Genomic DNA, 18,622 nt, shown 5'->3' with positions numbered 1-18,622 from the left:
GCTGCGGTGCATCTTGTAGATGGTGCACGCTGCAGGCACGGTGCACCGGTGGTGGATGAGGTGCCAATCAAGTGGGCTGCTTTGTCCTGGACGGTGTCAAGCTTCTTGTGTTGTTGCAGCTGCAATCATCCAATCAAGCAGAGAGTATTCGATCACACTCCTGACTTGTGCGTTGTAGATGGTGGAAAAACTTTGAGGAGTCTGGAGGTGAGTTACTCACTGCAGAGTAACCGGCCTCTGACCAGCTCTTGCAGCCAGAGTATTTGTGTGGCTGGTCCAGTTAAGTTTCTGTTGAATGTTGACCCCCAGGATGTTTGTGGTGGGGGATTCGGCAAAGGTAATGCTAGAATGTCAGAAATATCATGTTCCCACACTTACCTGTCTGTAATATTCGGTCAAGATGTGGTACAGTTTTACTTTGCACCAGTTAGGTAACTGGTGTTGCAGAACAATTCCTTCAGAGGTACAATGGTACAATAAACTCCTTGATTGTGTTGAGAGAACACAAGCAAACTGCTTGGGACACATGGGATCTTTTAACCATCTGAATAGGCACACAGTTTAATATCTCATCTAAAGGATGACACCTCTTATAAGGCAGTATTCCCTTACTGCATTGGAATGTTAGCTTAAATTATGTGCCCCATTCCTGGAGTGGGGCTCATACTGATAAACTTTTGACTTTGTAGTGGTGAATGCTTGCAACTGAACTAAGCTGACACTTGTTAATAAATGGAACCCTCCAGAATGATAAAGATACAATATACTCCTTTTGACTTCAATCTTTTTAACTTCCCAGTCATGTTACAAAATTTAGTACTGGGAAAGAAGACATTTTTTCCACCTTTGTCACCCAGTAACCACATCATTTGAGGCATACACCAGGTCTGGAAATGCTAGATTCTGTATAATGTATCCTCTGCTGTGCCCCAATTGTAATAAAGCATCGCCAACTGCACAAATCTGAATTTTTAATTTCCCAACTTGCTATCTCTGTTGTCCCCCTTTGAGACTGTCATGCAATTACCATGCTCTGGGATAAAAGGAGTGTGGGGCTAAGGTGGCTGAAGGCTTTCCCACCTGTGGTGGGATGTAGAGGGGGGTGGGGGGCAGGCTAGTGTTGGGGGATCAAATGATGCCAGAGCAGAGGTCAAGGAAGGGGACTGATAAGGTAGGATAGAACAATGTTGTGGGGCACTTAACGTGGATCAGCAAGGGTGGGCTGGTATTAGGCATGTGTTTTGAATGAATTGGAATTGATGGAGGGAGGAGAATGGGAGACCAGCAAGGAGAATGTTGGAAATATTGAGTCAATGATAACAAAGGTGTGCAAAAGGGTGTCGGTAGCAGTGGAGCTGCAATAGGGGTGGAGGCAGGAGATGTTATGGAGGTGGAATTGAGCAGACTTGGTGATTGATAAGATGTGAGATCTGAAACTCAAATTTTGATCAAACAGGCTGAAAATGTTTTCAACAGTCTGACTTAGCCAGAACAAATGGCTGGAGAGGGCGATGGAGTCAATGGGAAACAAGCAGAACTTATGACGGGACCTAAAAACATTGGCATTCGTCTTCTCAGTGTTGATTTGGATGAAATTATTACTCATGCATGAATTAATGTCAGTCAGGCGGATTCACAATAAAGAAGTGTTTTTTAATAATTCACTCTCGGGATGTCGGCGTTGCTGGCACGGCTTAATTTATTGTCCATCCCTACTTGCCCTGAGAAGATGGTGGACTTTCTTCTTGAACCACAGCAGTGGTTTGATACAACTAAGTGACTTGCTAGGCCACTTCAGAGGGCAGTTAAAATTCGCCGACATTGGTGTGCGACTGGAGTTACGTATAGGCCAGCGCAGGTATGGATGGAAGGTTCCCTTCCCTGAAGGACATTAGTGAACCAGTTGAGTTTTTACGACAATCCGACAGCTTTGTGGTCTGACAAGACAGAAGTGGTTGTTGGGTTTGAAGGAAGTGACGGAGAGGTAGAGCCTGGTGTCACCCGCATACATATTTAAGCTGACCCAATGCCTGAGATTGATGTCACCAAGGCAGGTAGACGAGGATGAGCGGTGGTACAAAGATAGATCAAGGAGTTAACACGCTCAAAAATATTTTTGCTGCTAATTTCCACAAATCTGTTCTAGATGTGAGCAAGGCTCAAGAGTGGCGCTCCTGAGAGACTTTTTATCAGAAGCATACCGACAGTCAGTTGCCCAGTGGTGACTAATGCATTGTTCTCTTGTCAGTTGTTAGATGTCATCGCCCAGAATTGATTGTAAATGGCCGAATAGTAGCAGGATTTGGACCAACCTATAAATATCGGGAGACGATCACCTACCGCTGTAATGAAGGTTATGAAATGATTGGCAACAGTGTCATTGAATGTAGTGAAATTGACACATTTGTGCCCCCACCACCTACCTGCAGACCATGTGAGTAAACATTTCTGAAACTTGAGAATGGAATCAAATGACTTGGGTTCAACTTTTCCGAAGCCTGTCAAAACTATATAAATGTCTAAATATTGTTGTGAATTTTCCCCTGTTGACATTAGTGCACTGGTTTCTTCATTGCTCCTCTTCATGCTAAAGGGTTATACCAGGTCTGGAAATTCCAGATACTGTATAATGTATCCTTTGCTGTGCCCTAAGGATTGAAATCAGCCCCAATTATAAAAAAGCATCTCCTACTGCACGAATCTGAATTTTTAATTTCCCAACTTGCCATCTCTGTTGTCCCCTTTGACACTGTCATGCAATTACCATGCTCTGGGATAAAAGGAGTGTGTGGCGAAGGTGGCTGAAGGCTTTTCCACCCATGGTGGGATGAAGTGGGGGGTGGGGGGCAGGACAGTGTTGGGGGATGAAATGATGCCCGAGCAGAGGTCAAGGAAGGGGATTGATAAGGTAGGATAGAGCGATGTTGTGGGGCACTTAACGAGGATGAGGATTTTAAATTCAAGGAATGGGGGGTGGATAGCCAGTATGGATCAGCAAGGGTGGGCTGGTATTAAACATGTGTTTTGAATGAATTGGAATTGATGGAGGGAGGAGAATGGGAGACCAGCAAGGAGGATGTTGGAAATATTGAGTCAATGATAAGAAAGGTGTGCAAAAGGGTGTCGGTAGCAGTGGAGCTGCAATAGGGGTGGAGGCAGGAGATGTTATGGAGGTGGAAATGAGCAGACTTGGTGATTGATAAGATGTGAGATCTGAAACTCAAATTTTGATCAAACAGGCTGCAAATGTTTTCAACAGTCTGACTTAGCCAGAACAAATGGCTGGAGAGGGCGATGGAGTCAATGGGAAACAAGCAGAACTTATGACAGGACCTGAAAACATTGGCATTCGTCTTCTCAGTGTTGATTTGGATGAAATTATTACTCATGCATGAATTAATGTCAGTCAGGCGGATTCACAATACAGAAGTGTTTTTTAACAATTCACTCTCGGGATGTAGGCGTCGCTGGCAAGTTTTAATTTATTGTCCATCCCTACTTGCCCTGAGAAGGTGTTAAAGGACTTTCTTCTTGAAGCATAGCAGTGGTTTGATGCAACTAAGTGACTTGCTAGGCCACTCCAGAGGGCAGTTGAAATTCGCCGACATTGGTGTGGGACTGGAGTCACGTATAGGCGAGCCCAGGTATGGACGGCAGGTTCCCTTCCCTGAAGGACATTAGTGAACCAGTTGAGTTTTTACGACAATCCGACAGCTTTGTGGTCTGACAACACAGAAGTGGTTGTAGGGTTTGAAGGAAGTGATGGAGAGGTCGAGCCTGGGTCACCCGCATACATATTTAAGCTGACCCATTGCCTGCGATGGTCCAAAGATAGATCAAGGAGTTAACACGCTCAAAAATTTTTGCTGCTAATTTCCACAAATCTATTGTAGGTGTGAGCAAGGCTCAAGAGTAGCGCTCCTGAGAGACTTTTTATCAGAACCATATCTACAGTCAGTTGCCCAGTAGTGACTAATGCATTGTCCTCTTGTCAGTTGTTAGATGTCATCGTCCAGAATTGATTGCAAATGGCCGAATAGTAGCAGGATTTGGACCAACCTATAAATATCAGGAGATGATCACCTACCGCTGTAATGAAGGTTATCAAATGGTTGGCAACAGTGTCATTGAATGTAGTGAAAATAACACATTTGTGCCCCCACCACCTACCTGCAGATCGTGTGAGTAAACATTTTTGAAACTTGAGAATGGAATCAAATGACTTGAGTTGAACTTTTCTGAAGCCTGTCAAAACTATATAAATGTCTAAATATTGGTGTAGATTTTTCCCAGTTGACATTAGTACAATGGCTTCTTCATTGCTCCTCTTCACTACAAAGGGTTGTAAAAAATGAAAATGGAACATTTTTTGGTGAATAACAGAAACTTAATATTTAAATGTGATATATGGGTCACATTTAAAATACAGAATTTTATACTTAACTTTTGTAGTCATACCTGCATAGTGATGGTGAACGTGTGGACAGAGGTCTCCCTATGTATCATCGGGAGAAATGCCCTCCTAAAGCTTTATGTTACAGATGAACCCAAAGCATCTGGAGTCCATGAACAATCACCACAACGCTGGACCATAACCAACACAAGCTATAAATGCTATTGTAGCTGGCACCTGTATCATAAAGGGGTAGTTCATCGCTACCATATGGGCAATTATCTGAAATTTCCACTGGTTGAAGGTTTGTTGTTGAGGTTAGCAGTATTAGCTCAACCTGATGCCGTTCAGACTCTGGTTTCCACCATCTCTTCCACCTTTTGAAAGGCTGGGGGTGCCCATTGATGGAGGCTTCGGTTGCATCACAGATCTCCTACTGTCTGCCCTCCCTCAGATCGGTAGGAGTGCTGAGCCGCAGGCTGATGGTAGTGGCACTTGTTGCCCACTCTCTCACTGGCAGCATGCCTGCTTCCCTGCCAACCCCTCCACCAACACCCGCCAGAAAGTCAGCTGGAATAGGAAGCTCCGGCAGCAGTTAAGATACTGCAGTCTGCAACGGAGGCCTCTTAGGACTTCGCTTCCAGTGATCGTCAACCACGAGCAGCTTTATGTCAGGAATGTACTGTAGCCCGACTTGGATTGCATATATCTTCAGGTGCAATCTGTAATGACTGAGCTGCATAGAAATTCATTGTTGTGGTCATCCTTAACTGCCACAGGCAGTGGCAGCTGTGGTAGTGGGCTGCAGCTCCTGTGGCAGCATTCTGCAGATTTCTGAAATGGCCTCGCGTGAGAAGTGCAGTCTGTTCCTATGCTGCTTCTCACTGGGGTTCAGGTAACTTAATCTGAGCCTTTTGACCCTATGAGCAGAGTAAGGCTGCCTGTGAGCGGTCCTCCTCCTGCCTGAACTCCTATCAGGGCAATGCGTTGCTTCCTGAAACCTCCCTGCCCCCCTCCCCCCTGTTCCTGCAGTCATTAAGGGGTGGCCAGTTTCACTCCCATCCTTCAGTGGATCAAACACTGCTAACAGAATGGTAGAAATACCAAACAAGCACAATTGTAGCTTGAAAAATATAGTTGCAAATGTCTGTTTCTTACCTGTACTGACCAGTAGTACTGGGTGGGTACAGCACTTAATGTTCATCACACTAAAGTCAATAAAAATAGCATCAGGGTCCCATTGACATCATTGGGCTTGAATGTGAATACTTTAGTGAGGATCCTGCCGACTTCTGGCAGGAGCTCTGGCTGTCTTTGTCGAGGCCCCGATCAAATTGACGACAGCGGATTGGCAATGGGAGCTGGATGTTGTATTGTGCACCCTCATTTTTATTGTGCGACTCTTATTTTCCACCTGAAAACAGGGATGAAAATCATCCCCAACATACAGAGGAAATCATTCCTATTGTGTTTTTTTTCTCCTTTCGTCCTGTTATGTGTCAGTTATCGTTAGTTCGCTCTTTTTATCCACTACCTCAGATTGCCTCTTTCTCTCTCTCTCTTTCTCTTTTTCCCCGCCTACCCCCACGCCACCCCTAAAGCAACAGTACATGCAAATCTCAGATGAGTAGACCAGGCCTGTGCTGTGGATATTGGGGATGGGAGAAGGAAAGAAAGCAGAAAGAAGAAATCCTGTCTCTTACTCTGTGCTGCAGTGTATTGGTTCACCAGTGGTGTTGTGTCACTGAGCTGATTTGATAGTCTGTTCAGGACACAAACTGAATTTGATTTTTTTTCCCCAGCCATCACGTGATGATTTTCCAGCTATTAGTAACGGGAGAGCTCCATCACCACTCGATACAGAGCACTGGGAATATGGGATGATAGCAAAATATTCATGTATTGGTGACTATTTGTTGATTGGTGCAGACAAACCTGTTTCTACAGGTACTGGAAAGTGGGACAAGGAGCCTCCGACATGTAAAGGAGCAGTTAATTGCTACTTTTTGTTTGAATATCAGAATACTCTTCTTGAACAACTCCAGTGACAATCATTTAATCATATGCAAGCATCTCCAATGTCCCACAAACTGAAGGAATGGTTTGCTGGAAAAATTAAACTTTTTGTTGCAGTAGTGTAGTGTTTTAGCCAAATGTAAATTGGTTTAGAACGAAACTGCAATGCTTAAATGTTAGTTTCCACTGAATCATGTACCTCCGAGTGGGACTGAATAAGCCTATAGAACAGAGAACCTTTCTTAATTTAAAGTTGGTAAAATTTCTGATACTATGGTACTCCCACCTACAATCTGCTGGTTATTAAAAAGTAACTTCAATTTCGGGCATGATCCTGCTCCCTTTTTAAAAAATTCATTCATGATATGTGGCCGTCGCTGGCAAGGCCAGTATTTATTGCCTATCCCCGATTGCCCTTGAGGAGGTGGTGGTGAGCCGCCTTCTTGAACAGCTGCAGTCTGTGTGGTGAAGGTACTCCCCCAGTGCTGTTAGGTAGGGAGTTCAAGGATTTTGACCCAGCGACGATGAAGGAACGGTGATATATTTCCAAGTCGGGATGGTGTGTGACTTGGAGGGGAACGTGCAGGTGGTGTTGTTCCCATCTGCCTGCTACTCTTGTCCTTCTAGGTGGTAGAGGTCGCGGGTTTGGGAGGTGCTGTCGAAGTAGCCTTGGCGAGTTGCTGCAGTGCATCCTGTGGATGGTACACACTGCAGCCACATTGCGCCGGTGGTGAAGGGAGTGAATGTTTAGGGTGGTGGATGGGGTGCCAATCAAGCGGGCTGCTTTGTCCTGGATGGTTTTGAGCTTCTTGAGTGTTGTTGGAGCTGCACTCATCCAGGCAAGTGGAGAGTATTCCATCACACTTCCGACTTGTGCCTTGTGGATGGTGGAAAGGCTTTGTGGAGTCAGGAGGTGAGTCACTCGCCGCAGAATACCCAGCCTCTGACCTGCTCTTGTAGCCACAGTATTTATGTGGCTTGTCCAGTTAAGTTTCTGATCGATGGTGACCCCCAGGATGTTGATGGTGGGGGATTTGGCGATGTTAATGCCGTTGAATGTCACGGGAAGATGGTTAGACTCTCTCTTGTTGGAGATGTAATTCTCTCTGTCTGTATAATTTGACACAATGTGTATTCAGCATACTGGGACCTACTGTTTTCCGTGGCTAACCTGTCTGAACACCAGCGACACCTTTTGATTGGTGTGATGATGTCCCAGCCTAATATAAGATATGCGATTTGAGAACCTCTTATTCACTCACTCACCTGACGAAGGGGATAATCTCCGAAAGCTTGTGATTTTAAAATAAAATTGTTGGACTATAACCTGGTGTTGTAAGATTCCTTACATTTGTCCACCCCAGTCCATCACCGGCATCTCCACATCATTGTTGGAGATGGTCATTGCCTGGCACTTGTCTGGCGCGAATGTTACTTGCCACTTATCGGCCCAAGGCTGGATGTTGTGCAGGTCTTGCTGCATGCGGGCTTGGACTGCCTCATTATCTGAGGGGATGCGAATGGAACTGAACACTGTGCAATCATCAGCGCACATCCCCATTTCTGACCTTATGATGGAGGGTAGATCATTGATGAAGCAGCTGAAGATGGTTGGGCTCAGGACACTGCCCTGAGGAACTCCTGCAGCAATGTCCTGGGGCTGAGAAGATTGACCTCCAACAACCACTACCATCTTCCTTTGTGCCAGGTATGACTCCAGCCACTGGAGAGTTTTCCCCCTGATTCCCATTGACCTTCAATTTGACTAGGGCTCCTTGGTGCCACACTTGGTCAAATGCTGACTTGATGTCAAGGGTAGTCACTCTCACCTCACCTCTGGAATTCAGCTCTTTTGTCCATGTTTGGACCAAGGCTGCAATGAGGTCTGGAGCCGAGTGGTCCTGCGGAACCCAAACTGAGCATCGGAGAGCAGGTTATTGGTGAGTAAGTGCCGCTTGATAGCACTGTCGACGACACCTTCCATCACTTTGCTGATGATTGCGAGTAGACTGATGGGGCGGCAATTGGCCGGATTGGATTTGTCCTGCATTTTGTGGACAGGACATACCTGGGCAATTTTCCACATTGACAGGTAGATGCCAGTGTTGTAGCTGTACTGGAACAGCTTGGCTCGAGACGTGGCTAGTTCTGGAGCACAAGTCTTCAGCACTACAGCCGGGATGTTGTCAGGGACCATCGCCTTTGCTGTATCCAGTGCAGTCAGCCATTTCTTGATATCATGTGGAGTGAATCGAATTGGCTGAAGACTGGCTTCTGTGATGGTGGGGATAACGGGAGGAGGCCGAGATGGATCATCCACTCGGCACTTCTGGCTGAAGATGGTCGCAAACACTTCAGCCTTGTCTTTTGCACTCACGTGCTGGACTCCGCCATCATTGTGGATGGGGATGTTTACAGAGCCGCCTCCTCCCGTTAGTTGTTTAATTGTCCACCACCGTTCACGACTGGATGTGGCAGGACTGCAGAGCTTTGATCTGATCCTTTCGTTGTGGAATCGCTGAGCTCTGTCTACAGCATGTTGCTTCTGCTGTTCAGCATGCATGCAGTCCTGAGTTGCAGCTTCACCAGGTTGGCACCTCATTTTTAGGTACGCCTGATGCTGCTCCTGACATGCTCTTCTACACTCCTCATTGAACCAGGGTTGATCCCCTGGCTTGTTGGTAATGGTAGAGTGAGGAATATGCCGGGCCATGAGGTTACAGATTGTGCTGGAATACAATTCTGCTGCTGCTGATGGCCCACAGCACCTCATGGATGCCCAGTTTTGAGCTGCTAGATCAGTTCTGAATCTATCCCATTTAGCACAGTGGTAGTGCCACACAACATGTTGGATGGTATCCTCAGTGCGAAGACGGGACTTCGGCTCCATGAGGACTGTGCAGTGGTGACTCCTACCAATACTGTCATGGACAGATGCATTTGCGACAGGTAGATTGATGAGGATGAGGTCAAGTAGGTTTTTCCCTCGTGTTGGTTCGCTCACCACCTGCCTCAGGCCCAGTCTGGCAGCTATGTCCTTCAGGACTCTGCCAGCTCGGTCAGTAGTGGTGCTACCGAGCCACTCTTGGTGATGGACATTGAAGTCCCCCACCCAGAGTATATTCTGTGCCCTTCCTTCCCTCAGTGCTTCCTCCAAGTGATGTTCAACATTGAGGAGGACTGATTCATCAGCTGAGGGAGGGCGGTAGGTGGTAATCAGCAGGAGGTTTCCTTGCTCATGTTTGACCTGATGCCATGAGATTTCATGGGTCCAGAGTCAATGTTGAGGATTCTCAGGGCCACTCCCTCCTGACTGTATATCACTGTACCGCCACCTATGGTCGGTCTGTCCTGCCGGTGGGACAGGACATACCCAGGGATGGTGATGGAAGAGTCAGGGACGTTGGCTGAAAGATATGATTCTGTATGACTATGTCAGGCTGTGGCTTGACTAGTCTGTGGGACAGCTCTCCCAATTTTGGCATAAGTCCCCAGATGTTAGTGAGGAGGACTTTTCAGTGTCGACTGGGCTTGGTTTGCCTTTGTTGTGTCCGGTGCCTAGTGGTCCAATGCCGGGTGGTCCGTCCGGTTTTATTCTTATTATGACTTTTTTTAGTGAGGTTTTACAACTGAGTGGCTTGCTATGCCATTTCAGAGGGCAATTAAGAATCAACCACATTGCTGTGGGTCTGGAGTCACATTTCGACCAGACCGGGTAAGGACAGTTAGGTTACAAGTGTTGTAGAACAATTCCTTCAGAGGTACAATGGTACAATAAACTCCTTGATTGTGTTGAGAGTCCACAAGGAGACTGCTTGGGACAGATGGGATTTTTAACCATCTGAATAGGCAGTCAGTTTAATATCTCATCCAAAGGATGACTCCTCTTCTGAGGCAGTATTCCCTTACTGCATTGGAATGTCAGCTTAAATTATGTGCCCCATTCCTGGAGTGGGGCTCATACTGATAAACTTTTGACTTTGTAGTGGGGAGTGCTTGCAACTGAACTAAGCTGACACTTGTTAATAAATGGAACCCTCCAGAATGATAAAGATACAATATACTCCTTTTGACTTCAATCTTTTTAACTTCCCAGTCATGTTACAAAATTTAGTACTGGGAAAGAAGACATTTTTTCCACCTTTGTCACCCAGTAACCACATCATTTGAGGCATACACCAGGTCTGGAAATTCTAGATTCTGTATAATGTATCCTCTGCTGTGCCCCAATTGTAATAAAGCAGCTCCAACTGCACAAATCTGAATTTTTAATTTCCCAACTTGCTATCTCTGTTGCCCCCCTTTGAGACTGTCATGCAATTACCATGCTCTGGGATAAAAGGAGTGTGGGGCTAAGGTGGCTGAAGGCTTTCCCACCTGTGGTGGGATGTAGAGTGGGGTGGGGGGCAGGCTGGTGTTGGGGGATCAAATGATGCCAGAGCAGAGGTCAAGGAAGGGGACTGATAAGGTAGGATAGAACGATGTTGTGGGGCACTTAACGTGGATCAGCAAGGGTGGGCTGGTATTAGGCATGTGTTTTGAATGAATTGGAATTGATGGAGGGAGGAGAATGGGAGACCAGCAAGGAGAAAGTTGGAAATATTGAGTCAATGATAACAAAGGTGTGCAAAAGGGTGTCGGTAGCAGTGGAGCTGCAATAGGGGTGGAGGCAGGAGATGTTATGGAGGTGGAAATGAGCAGACTTGGTGATTGATAAGATATGAGATTTGAAACTCAAATTTTGATCCAACAGGCTGCAAATGTTTTCAACAGTCTGACTTAGCCAGAACAAATGTCTGGAGAGGGCGATGGAGTCAATGGGAAACAAGCAGAACTTATGACAGGACCTGAAAACATTGGCATTCGTCTTCTCAGTGTTGATTTGGATGAAATTATTACTTATCCATGAATTAATGTCAGTCAGGTGGACTCACAACACAGAAGTGTTTTTAATAATTCATTCTGGGGATGTCGGCGTCGCTGGCAAGGCCACTTTTATTGTCCATCCCTACTTGCCCTGAGAAGGTGGTGGTGGAGTTTCTTCTTGAACCGTAGGAGTAGTTTGATACAACTGAGTGACTTGCAGGGCCACTTCAGAGGGCAGTTGAGACTTGCAGACATTTGTGTGGGACGAGTCACATATCGGCGAGCCCAGGTATGGATGGCAGGTTCCCTTCCTTGTCGTACATTAGTGAACCAGTTGAGTTTTTATGACAATCCGACAGCTTGGTGATCTGACAACACAGAAGTGGCTGTCGGGTTTGAAGGAAGTGATCGAGAGGGAAGTGATGGAGCCTGGTGTTATCAGCATACATATTTATGCTGACCCAATGCCTGTGATTGATGTCACCATGGCAGGTAGACGAGGAAGAGGGGCGGGCCAAAGATAGATCAAGGAGTTAACACGCTCAAAGATTTTTTGCTGCTAATTTCCACAAATCTATTCTAGATGTGAGCAAGGCTCAAGAGTAGCGCTGCTGAGAGATTTTTTATCAGAACCATATCTACAGTCAGTTGCCCAGTGGTGATTAATGCATTGTCCTCTTGTCAGTTGTTAGATGTCATCGTCCAGAATTGATTGTAAATGGCCGAATAGTCGCAGGATTTGGACCAACCTATAAACATCAGGAGACGATCACCTACCGCTGTAATGAAGGTTATGAAATGGTTGGCAACAGTGTCATTGAATGTAGTGAAATTAACACATTTGTGCCCCCACCACCTACCTGCAGACCATGTGAGTAAACATTTCTGAAACTTGAGATTGGAATCAAATGACTTGGGTTCAACTTTTCCGAAGCCTGTCAAAACTATATCAATGTCTAAATATTGTTGTGAATTTTCCCATGTTGACATTAGTGCACTGGCTTCTTCATTGCTCCTCTTCACTCTAAAGGGTTGTAACAAATGAAATGGAACATTTTTTGGTGAACAACGGATATGTGATATACAGGTCACATTTAAAACACAGAATTTTATACTTTCTTACCTTTTGTAGTCATATCTGCATAGAAATGGTGAAGGTGTGGACAGAGGTCTCCCTCTGTATGATCAGGAGAAATGTCGTCCTAATGTTTTATGTTACAGATGAACCCAAAGCATCTGGAGTCTAGGAACAGTCACCAAAACCTGGACCAGAACCAGCACAAGCTGTAAATGCTAATATAGCAGGCACCTGTATCTTAAAGTGGTAGTTCATCACTACCATATGGGCAATTATCTGAAACATCCACAGGTTGAAGGTTTGTTGGAGAGATCAGCAGTAGTAGCATCTTTGATTGAAGCTCAACCTGGTGCCATTCACGCTCTGGTTTCCACCATCTCCTCCACCTTTGAAAGGCTCGGGCTGCACATTGATAGAGGCTTCAATTGCGTCACAGATCACATACTGTCTGCCCAACCTCAGATCGGTGGGAGTGCTGAGCCGCAGGCTGATGGTAGTGGCACGTGTTGCCCTCTCTGTCAACGGCAGCATGCCTGCTCCCCTGCCATCCCCTCCAACACCTGCCAGAAAGTCAGCTGGACCAGGAAGCTCCGGCAGCCGTTAAGATATGGCAGTCTGCAGCCGGGTCCTCTTGGGTCCGTACTTCTAGTGACCGCTGACCACGAGCAGCTTGATGTACGAATGCACTGCAGCCCGACTTGTATCGCATAGATCTCCAGGTACAGCCTGAAATGACCCTGGTGTATAGAAATTCAGGGTTGTGGTCATCCTTAACTGCCACAGGCAATGCAGTGGCAGCTGAGGTAGCCAGCTGCAACTCCTATCACTGCATTCTGCAGATTTGGCCTCTCATGAGAAGTGCAACCTGCTCCTATGCTGCTCGAGGTTCAGGTAACTTAATCTGGGCCATTTGACCCTATTAGCAGGGAAAGGCTGCCTGTGAGCAGTCCTCCTCCTGCCTGGACTCCTTTCAGGGCAATACGCTGCCTCCTGAAACCACCCTCCCCCGCACCCCGCTCCCCCACCTGTTCCTGCATTCATTTAAGCATGGTCAATTTCACACCCATCCTTCAGCGGAGCAAACACTGCTAACAGTATGATGTGGAGATGCCGGTGATGGACTGGGGTGGACAAATGTAAGGAATCTTACAACACCAGGTTATAGTCCAACAAATTTATTTTAAAATCACAAGCTTTCGGAGATTATCTCCTTCGTCAGATGAATGAATGAAAAGGTTCTCAAATCGCATATCTTATACTATGTTGGGACAGCATCACACCAATCAAAAGGTGTCGTTGTTATTCAAACAGGCCAGTCACGGAGAACAGCACGTCCCAGTACACTCGATATACATTGTGTCTATTACACAGGCAGGCAGAAAGAAACTCAAAATGGCAGAGAGAGAGAGAATTTTAAAAAACATATAAATTTTTTCCCCCTTTTTGCTGGTGGGGTTACGTGTAGCGTGACATGAACCCAAGATCCCGGTTGAGGCCGTCCTCATGGGTGCGGAACTTGGCTATCAACTTCTGCTCGACGATTTTGCGGCCTTCGAGACACACGACAACGCAAAATCGTCGAGCAGAAGTAACCCCACCAGCCAAAAGGGGGAAAAAATTTATATGTTTTTTAAAATTCTCTCTCTCTCTGCCATTTTGAGTTTCTTTCTGCCTGCCTGTGTAATAGTCACAATGTATATCGAGTGTACTGGGACGTGCTGTTCTCCGTGACTGGCCTGTTTGAATAACAACGACACCTTTTGATTGGTGTGATGCTGTCCCAACATAGTATAAGATATGCGATTTGAGAACCTTTTCATTCATTCATCTGACGAAGGAGATAATCTCCGAAAGCTTGTGATTTTAAAATAAATTTGTTGGACTATAACCTGGTGTTGTAAGATTCCTTACATTTGCTAACAGTATGGTAGGAATGCCAAACAAGCAGAATTGTAGCAGGGAAATATAGTTGCAAATGTCTGTTTCTAACATGTACTGTCCAGTAGTACTGGGAGGTAACAGCACTGAGTGTCCATCACACTGAAGTCAATAAAAATGGCATCAGGGTCTCTTTGACATTATTGGGCTCCAATTTGAATATTTAGTGAGGCCCCTGCCTGCTTCTGACACGAGCTCTGGCTGTCTATGTCTGGGCGCCGATCAAATTGTCAACGGGCGGATCAGCAATGGGAGCTGGACGGTAAATTGTGCAGCCCCATTGTTATTGCGCTATTGCTATTGCGCAAACATTTCTTTCTCGCCTGAAAACAGGGATGAAAATCGTCCCAACGTGCAGAGGAAATCATTCCAATTGTTTTTTTTCTCCTTTCATCATGTAATATGTCTGCTATAGTTAGTTCGCTTTTTTTATCCACTACTTCAGATTGCCTCTCCTTTCTTTTTCTCTCTCTTTCTTTCCCCCTCCCCCCATCCCTCCCCTGAAGCAACAGTACTTGCAAATCTCAGATCAGTAGACCAGGCCTGTGCTGTGGATATTGGGAATGACAGAAGGAAAGAAAATAGAAAGAAGAAATCCTGTCTCTTACTCTGTGCTGCAGTGTATGGGATCACCAGTGGTGTTATGTCACTGAGCTGATTGAGCTTTTAATCCCTGAAGCTTCAGATTTGATTGTCTGTTTAGGACAGTAACTGAATTCCATTTTTCCCCAGCCATCACATGTGATGATCTTCCAGCTATTAGTAACGGGAGTGCTCCATCACCACTCGATACAGAGCACTGGGAATATGGAATGATAGCAAAATATTCATGTATCGGTGACTATTTATTGATTGGTGCAGACAAACTTGTTTGTACAGTGACTGGAAAGTGGGACAAGGACCCACCGACATGTAACGGTCCAGTTAATTGCCACTTTTTGTTTGAATATCAGAATATTGTTCTTAGACAACTCCAATAACAGACACTCATTTAATCATATGCAAGTTTTGAAATGTCACAAAAACTGAAGGAATAGTTTGCTGGAAAAATTAATGTTTTTGTTGCATAAGTGAAATATTTTTGCCAATTGTAAATTGGTTCAAACTAAACTGCAATGCTTAAATGTTAAAGTTTCCACTTAATCATGTACCTCAGAGTGGGACTGAATAAGCCTGTGGAACAGAGAACCTTTCTTAATTTAAAGTTGGTAACATTTCTGATACTTTGGTACTCCCACCTACAATCCGCTGGTTATTAAAAAGTAACTTTAATTTCGAGCATGTTCCTGCTATTTTTTATGCATTCATGGTATGTGGCCATCGCTGGCAAGGCCAGTATTTATTGCCTATCCCCTATTGCCCTGAGAAGTTGGTGGTGAGCTGCCTTCTTGAACTGCTGCAGTCCGTGTGGTGAAGGTACTCCCACGGTGCTATTAGGTTGGGAGTTCCAGGATTTTGACCCAGTGACGATGAAGGAACAGCGCTATATTTCCAAGTCAGGATGATATGTGATTTGGAGGGGAACGTGCAGGTGGTGTTGTTCCCATGTGCCTGCTGCCCTTGTCCTTTTAGGTGGTAGAGGTCGAGGGTTTCAGAGGTGCTGTCGAAGAAGTCTTGGCGAGTTGCTGCAGTGCATCTTGTGGATGGTGCACACTGCAGCGATGGTGCACCGGTGGTGGAGGGAATGAATGTTTCAGGTTGTGGATGAAGTGCCAATTAAGTGGGCTGTATCGAGCTCCTCGAGTGTTGTTGCAGCTGCAATCATCCATGCAAGTGGAGAGTATTCTATCACACTCCTGACTTGTGCCTTGCAGATGGTGGAAAAGCTTTGAGGAGTCTGGAGGTGAGTCACTCACTGCAGAATATCCAGCCCCTGACCTGCTCTTGTAGCCACAGTATTTGTGTGGCTGGTCCAGTTCAGTTTCTGTTGAATGGTGACCACCCAGGATGTTGATGGTGGGGGATTTGGCGATGGTAATGCTAGAATGTCAGAACTATCATGTTCCCACTTACCTGACTGTAATATTCGGTCAAGATGTGGTAGAGTTTTACGTTGCACCAGTTAGATTACAGGTGCTGTAGAACAATTCCTTCAGAGGTACAATGGTACAATAAACTGCTTGATTGTGTTGAGAGAACACAAGGAGACTGCTTGGGACACATGGGACCATTTAACTATCTGAATAGGCAGACAGTTTAATATCTCATCCAAAGGATGACACCTCTTATAAGGCAGTATTCCCTTACTGCATTGGAATGTCGGAGCAGGCACGAGGGGCTGAATGGCCTACTCCTGTTCCTATGTTCCTATGTCAGCTTAAATAATGTGCTCCAGTCCTGGAATGGGGCTCATACTGATAAACATTTGACTTAATAGTGGGGATTTCTTGCAACGGAACTGAGCTGTCACTTGTTAATAAATGGAACCCTCCAGAATGATAAAGATACAATATACGCCTTTTTACTTCAATCTTTTTACTTCCCAGTCATGTTACAAAATTCAGTGCTGGGAAAGAAGACATTTTATCCACTTTTGTCACCCAGTAACCACATCATTTCAGGCATACACCAAGCCTGGAATGGCCAGATACTGTATAATGTATCCTCTGCTGTGCCCCAAGGATTGAAATCAGCCCCAATTGTAATAAAGCATCTCCTACTGCACAAATCTGAATTTTTAATTTCCCAACTTGCCATCTCTGTTGTCCCCTTTGAGACTGTCATGCAATTACCATGCTCTGGGATAAAAGGAGTGTGGGGCTAAGGTGGCTGAAGGCTTTTCCACCTGTGGTGGGATGAAGAGGGGGGGGGGGTGGGGGGCAGGCTAGTGTTGGGGGATCAAATGATGCCAGAGCAGAGGTCAAGGAAGGGGACTGATAAGGTAGGATAGAGCGATGTTGTGGGGCACTTAACGAGGATGAGGATTTTAAATTCAAGGAATGTGGGGCGGATAGCCAGTATGGATCAGTAAGGGTGGGCTGGTATTAGGCATGTGTTTTGAATGAATTGGAATTGATGGAGGGAGGAGAATGGGAGACCAGCAAGGAGGATGTTGGAAATATTGAGTCAATGATAAGAAAGGTGTGCAAAAGGGTGTTGGTAGCAGTGGAGCTGCAATAGGGGTGGAGGCAGGAGATGTTATGGAGGTGGAAATGAGCCAAACTTGGTGATTGATAAGATGTGAGATTTGAAACTCAAATTTTGATCAAACAGGCTGCAAATGTTTTCAACAGTCTGACTTAGCCAGAACAAATGGCTGGAGAGGGCGATGGAGTCAATGGGAAACAAGCAGAACTTATGACAGGACCTGAAAACATTGGCATTCGTCTTCTCAGTGTTGATTTGGATGAAATTATTACTCATGCATGAATTAATGTCAGTCAGGCGGATTCACAATACAGAAGTGTTTTTTAACAATTCACTCTCGGGATGTAGGCGTTGCTGGCAAGGCTTAATTTATTGTCCATCCCTACTTGCCCTGAGAAGGTGTTAGAGGACTTTCTTCTTGAAGCACAGCAGTGGTTTGATACAACGAAGTGACTTGCTCGGCCACTCCAGAGGGCAGTTAAAATTCGCCGACATTGGTGTGGGACTGGAGTCACGTATAGGCGAGCCCAGGTATGGATGGAAGGTTCCCTTCCCTGAAGGACATTAGTGAACCAGTTGAGTTTTTACGACAATCCGACAGCTTTGTGGTCTGACAACACAGAAGTGGTTGTAGGGTTTGAAGGAAGTGATGGAGAGGTAGAGCCTGGGTCACCCGCATACATATTTAAGCTGACCCATTGCCTGTGATTGATGTCACCACGGCAGGTAGACGAGGAAGAGCGATGGTCCAAAGATAGATCAAGGAGTTAACACGCTCAAAAAATTTTTGCTGCTAATTTCCACAAATCTACTGTAGGTGTGAGCAAGGCTCAAGAGTAGCGCTCCTGAGAGACTTTTTATCAGAACCATATCTACAGTCAGTTGCCCAGTGGTGACCAATGCATTGTCCTCTTGTCAGTTGTTAGATGTCATCGTCCAGAATTGATTGCAAATGGCCGAATAGTCGCAGGATTTGGACCAACTTATAAATATCAGGAGATGATCACCTACCGCTGTAATGAAGGTTATCAAATGGTTGGCAACAGTGTCATTGAATGTAGTGAAAATAACACATTTGTGCCCCCACCACCTACCTGCAGATCGTGTGAGTAAACATTTTTGAAACTTGAGAATGGAATCAAATGACTTGAGTTGAACTTTTCTGAAGCCTGTCAAAACTATATAAATGTCTAAATATTGGTGTAGATTTTTCCCAGTTGACATTAGTACAATGGCTTCTTCAT

At 45.5% G+C, this 18,622-nt stretch overlaps 1 protein-coding gene across 3 annotated transcripts in view; it reads left to right on the top strand.

The window, feature by feature from the left end:
* Nucleotides 1–18,622, top strand: part of LOC137344485 (sushi, von Willebrand factor type A, EGF and pentraxin domain-containing protein 1-like) — a 128,089-nt gene that overhangs the window by 30,985 nt on the left and 78,482 nt on the right. For all 3 annotated transcript variants that reach the window (XM_068007492.1, XM_068007491.1, XM_068007490.1), the window contains exons 7-10: nt 2,249–2,434; nt 3,996–4,181; nt 11,961–12,146; nt 18,298–18,483. In XM_068007492.1, coding sequence (XP_067863593.1) covers nt 2,249–2,434; nt 3,996–4,181; nt 11,961–12,146; nt 18,298–18,483 — 744 coding nt within the window. The remainder of the gene's footprint in view (nt 1–2,248; nt 2,435–3,995; nt 4,182–11,960; nt 12,147–18,297; nt 18,484–18,622) is intronic.

The sequence above is a fragment of the Heptranchias perlo genome, chromosome 27 (assembly GCF_035084215.1).
Source record: "Heptranchias perlo isolate sHepPer1 chromosome 27, sHepPer1.hap1, whole genome shotgun sequence".
In the NCBI taxonomy this organism is placed as follows: domain Eukaryota; kingdom Metazoa; phylum Chordata; class Chondrichthyes; order Hexanchiformes; family Hexanchidae; genus Heptranchias; species Heptranchias perlo.
The sequence above is the reverse complement of the archived record's forward strand: the minus strand, read 5'-3'. Positions and strand labels throughout refer to the sequence as shown.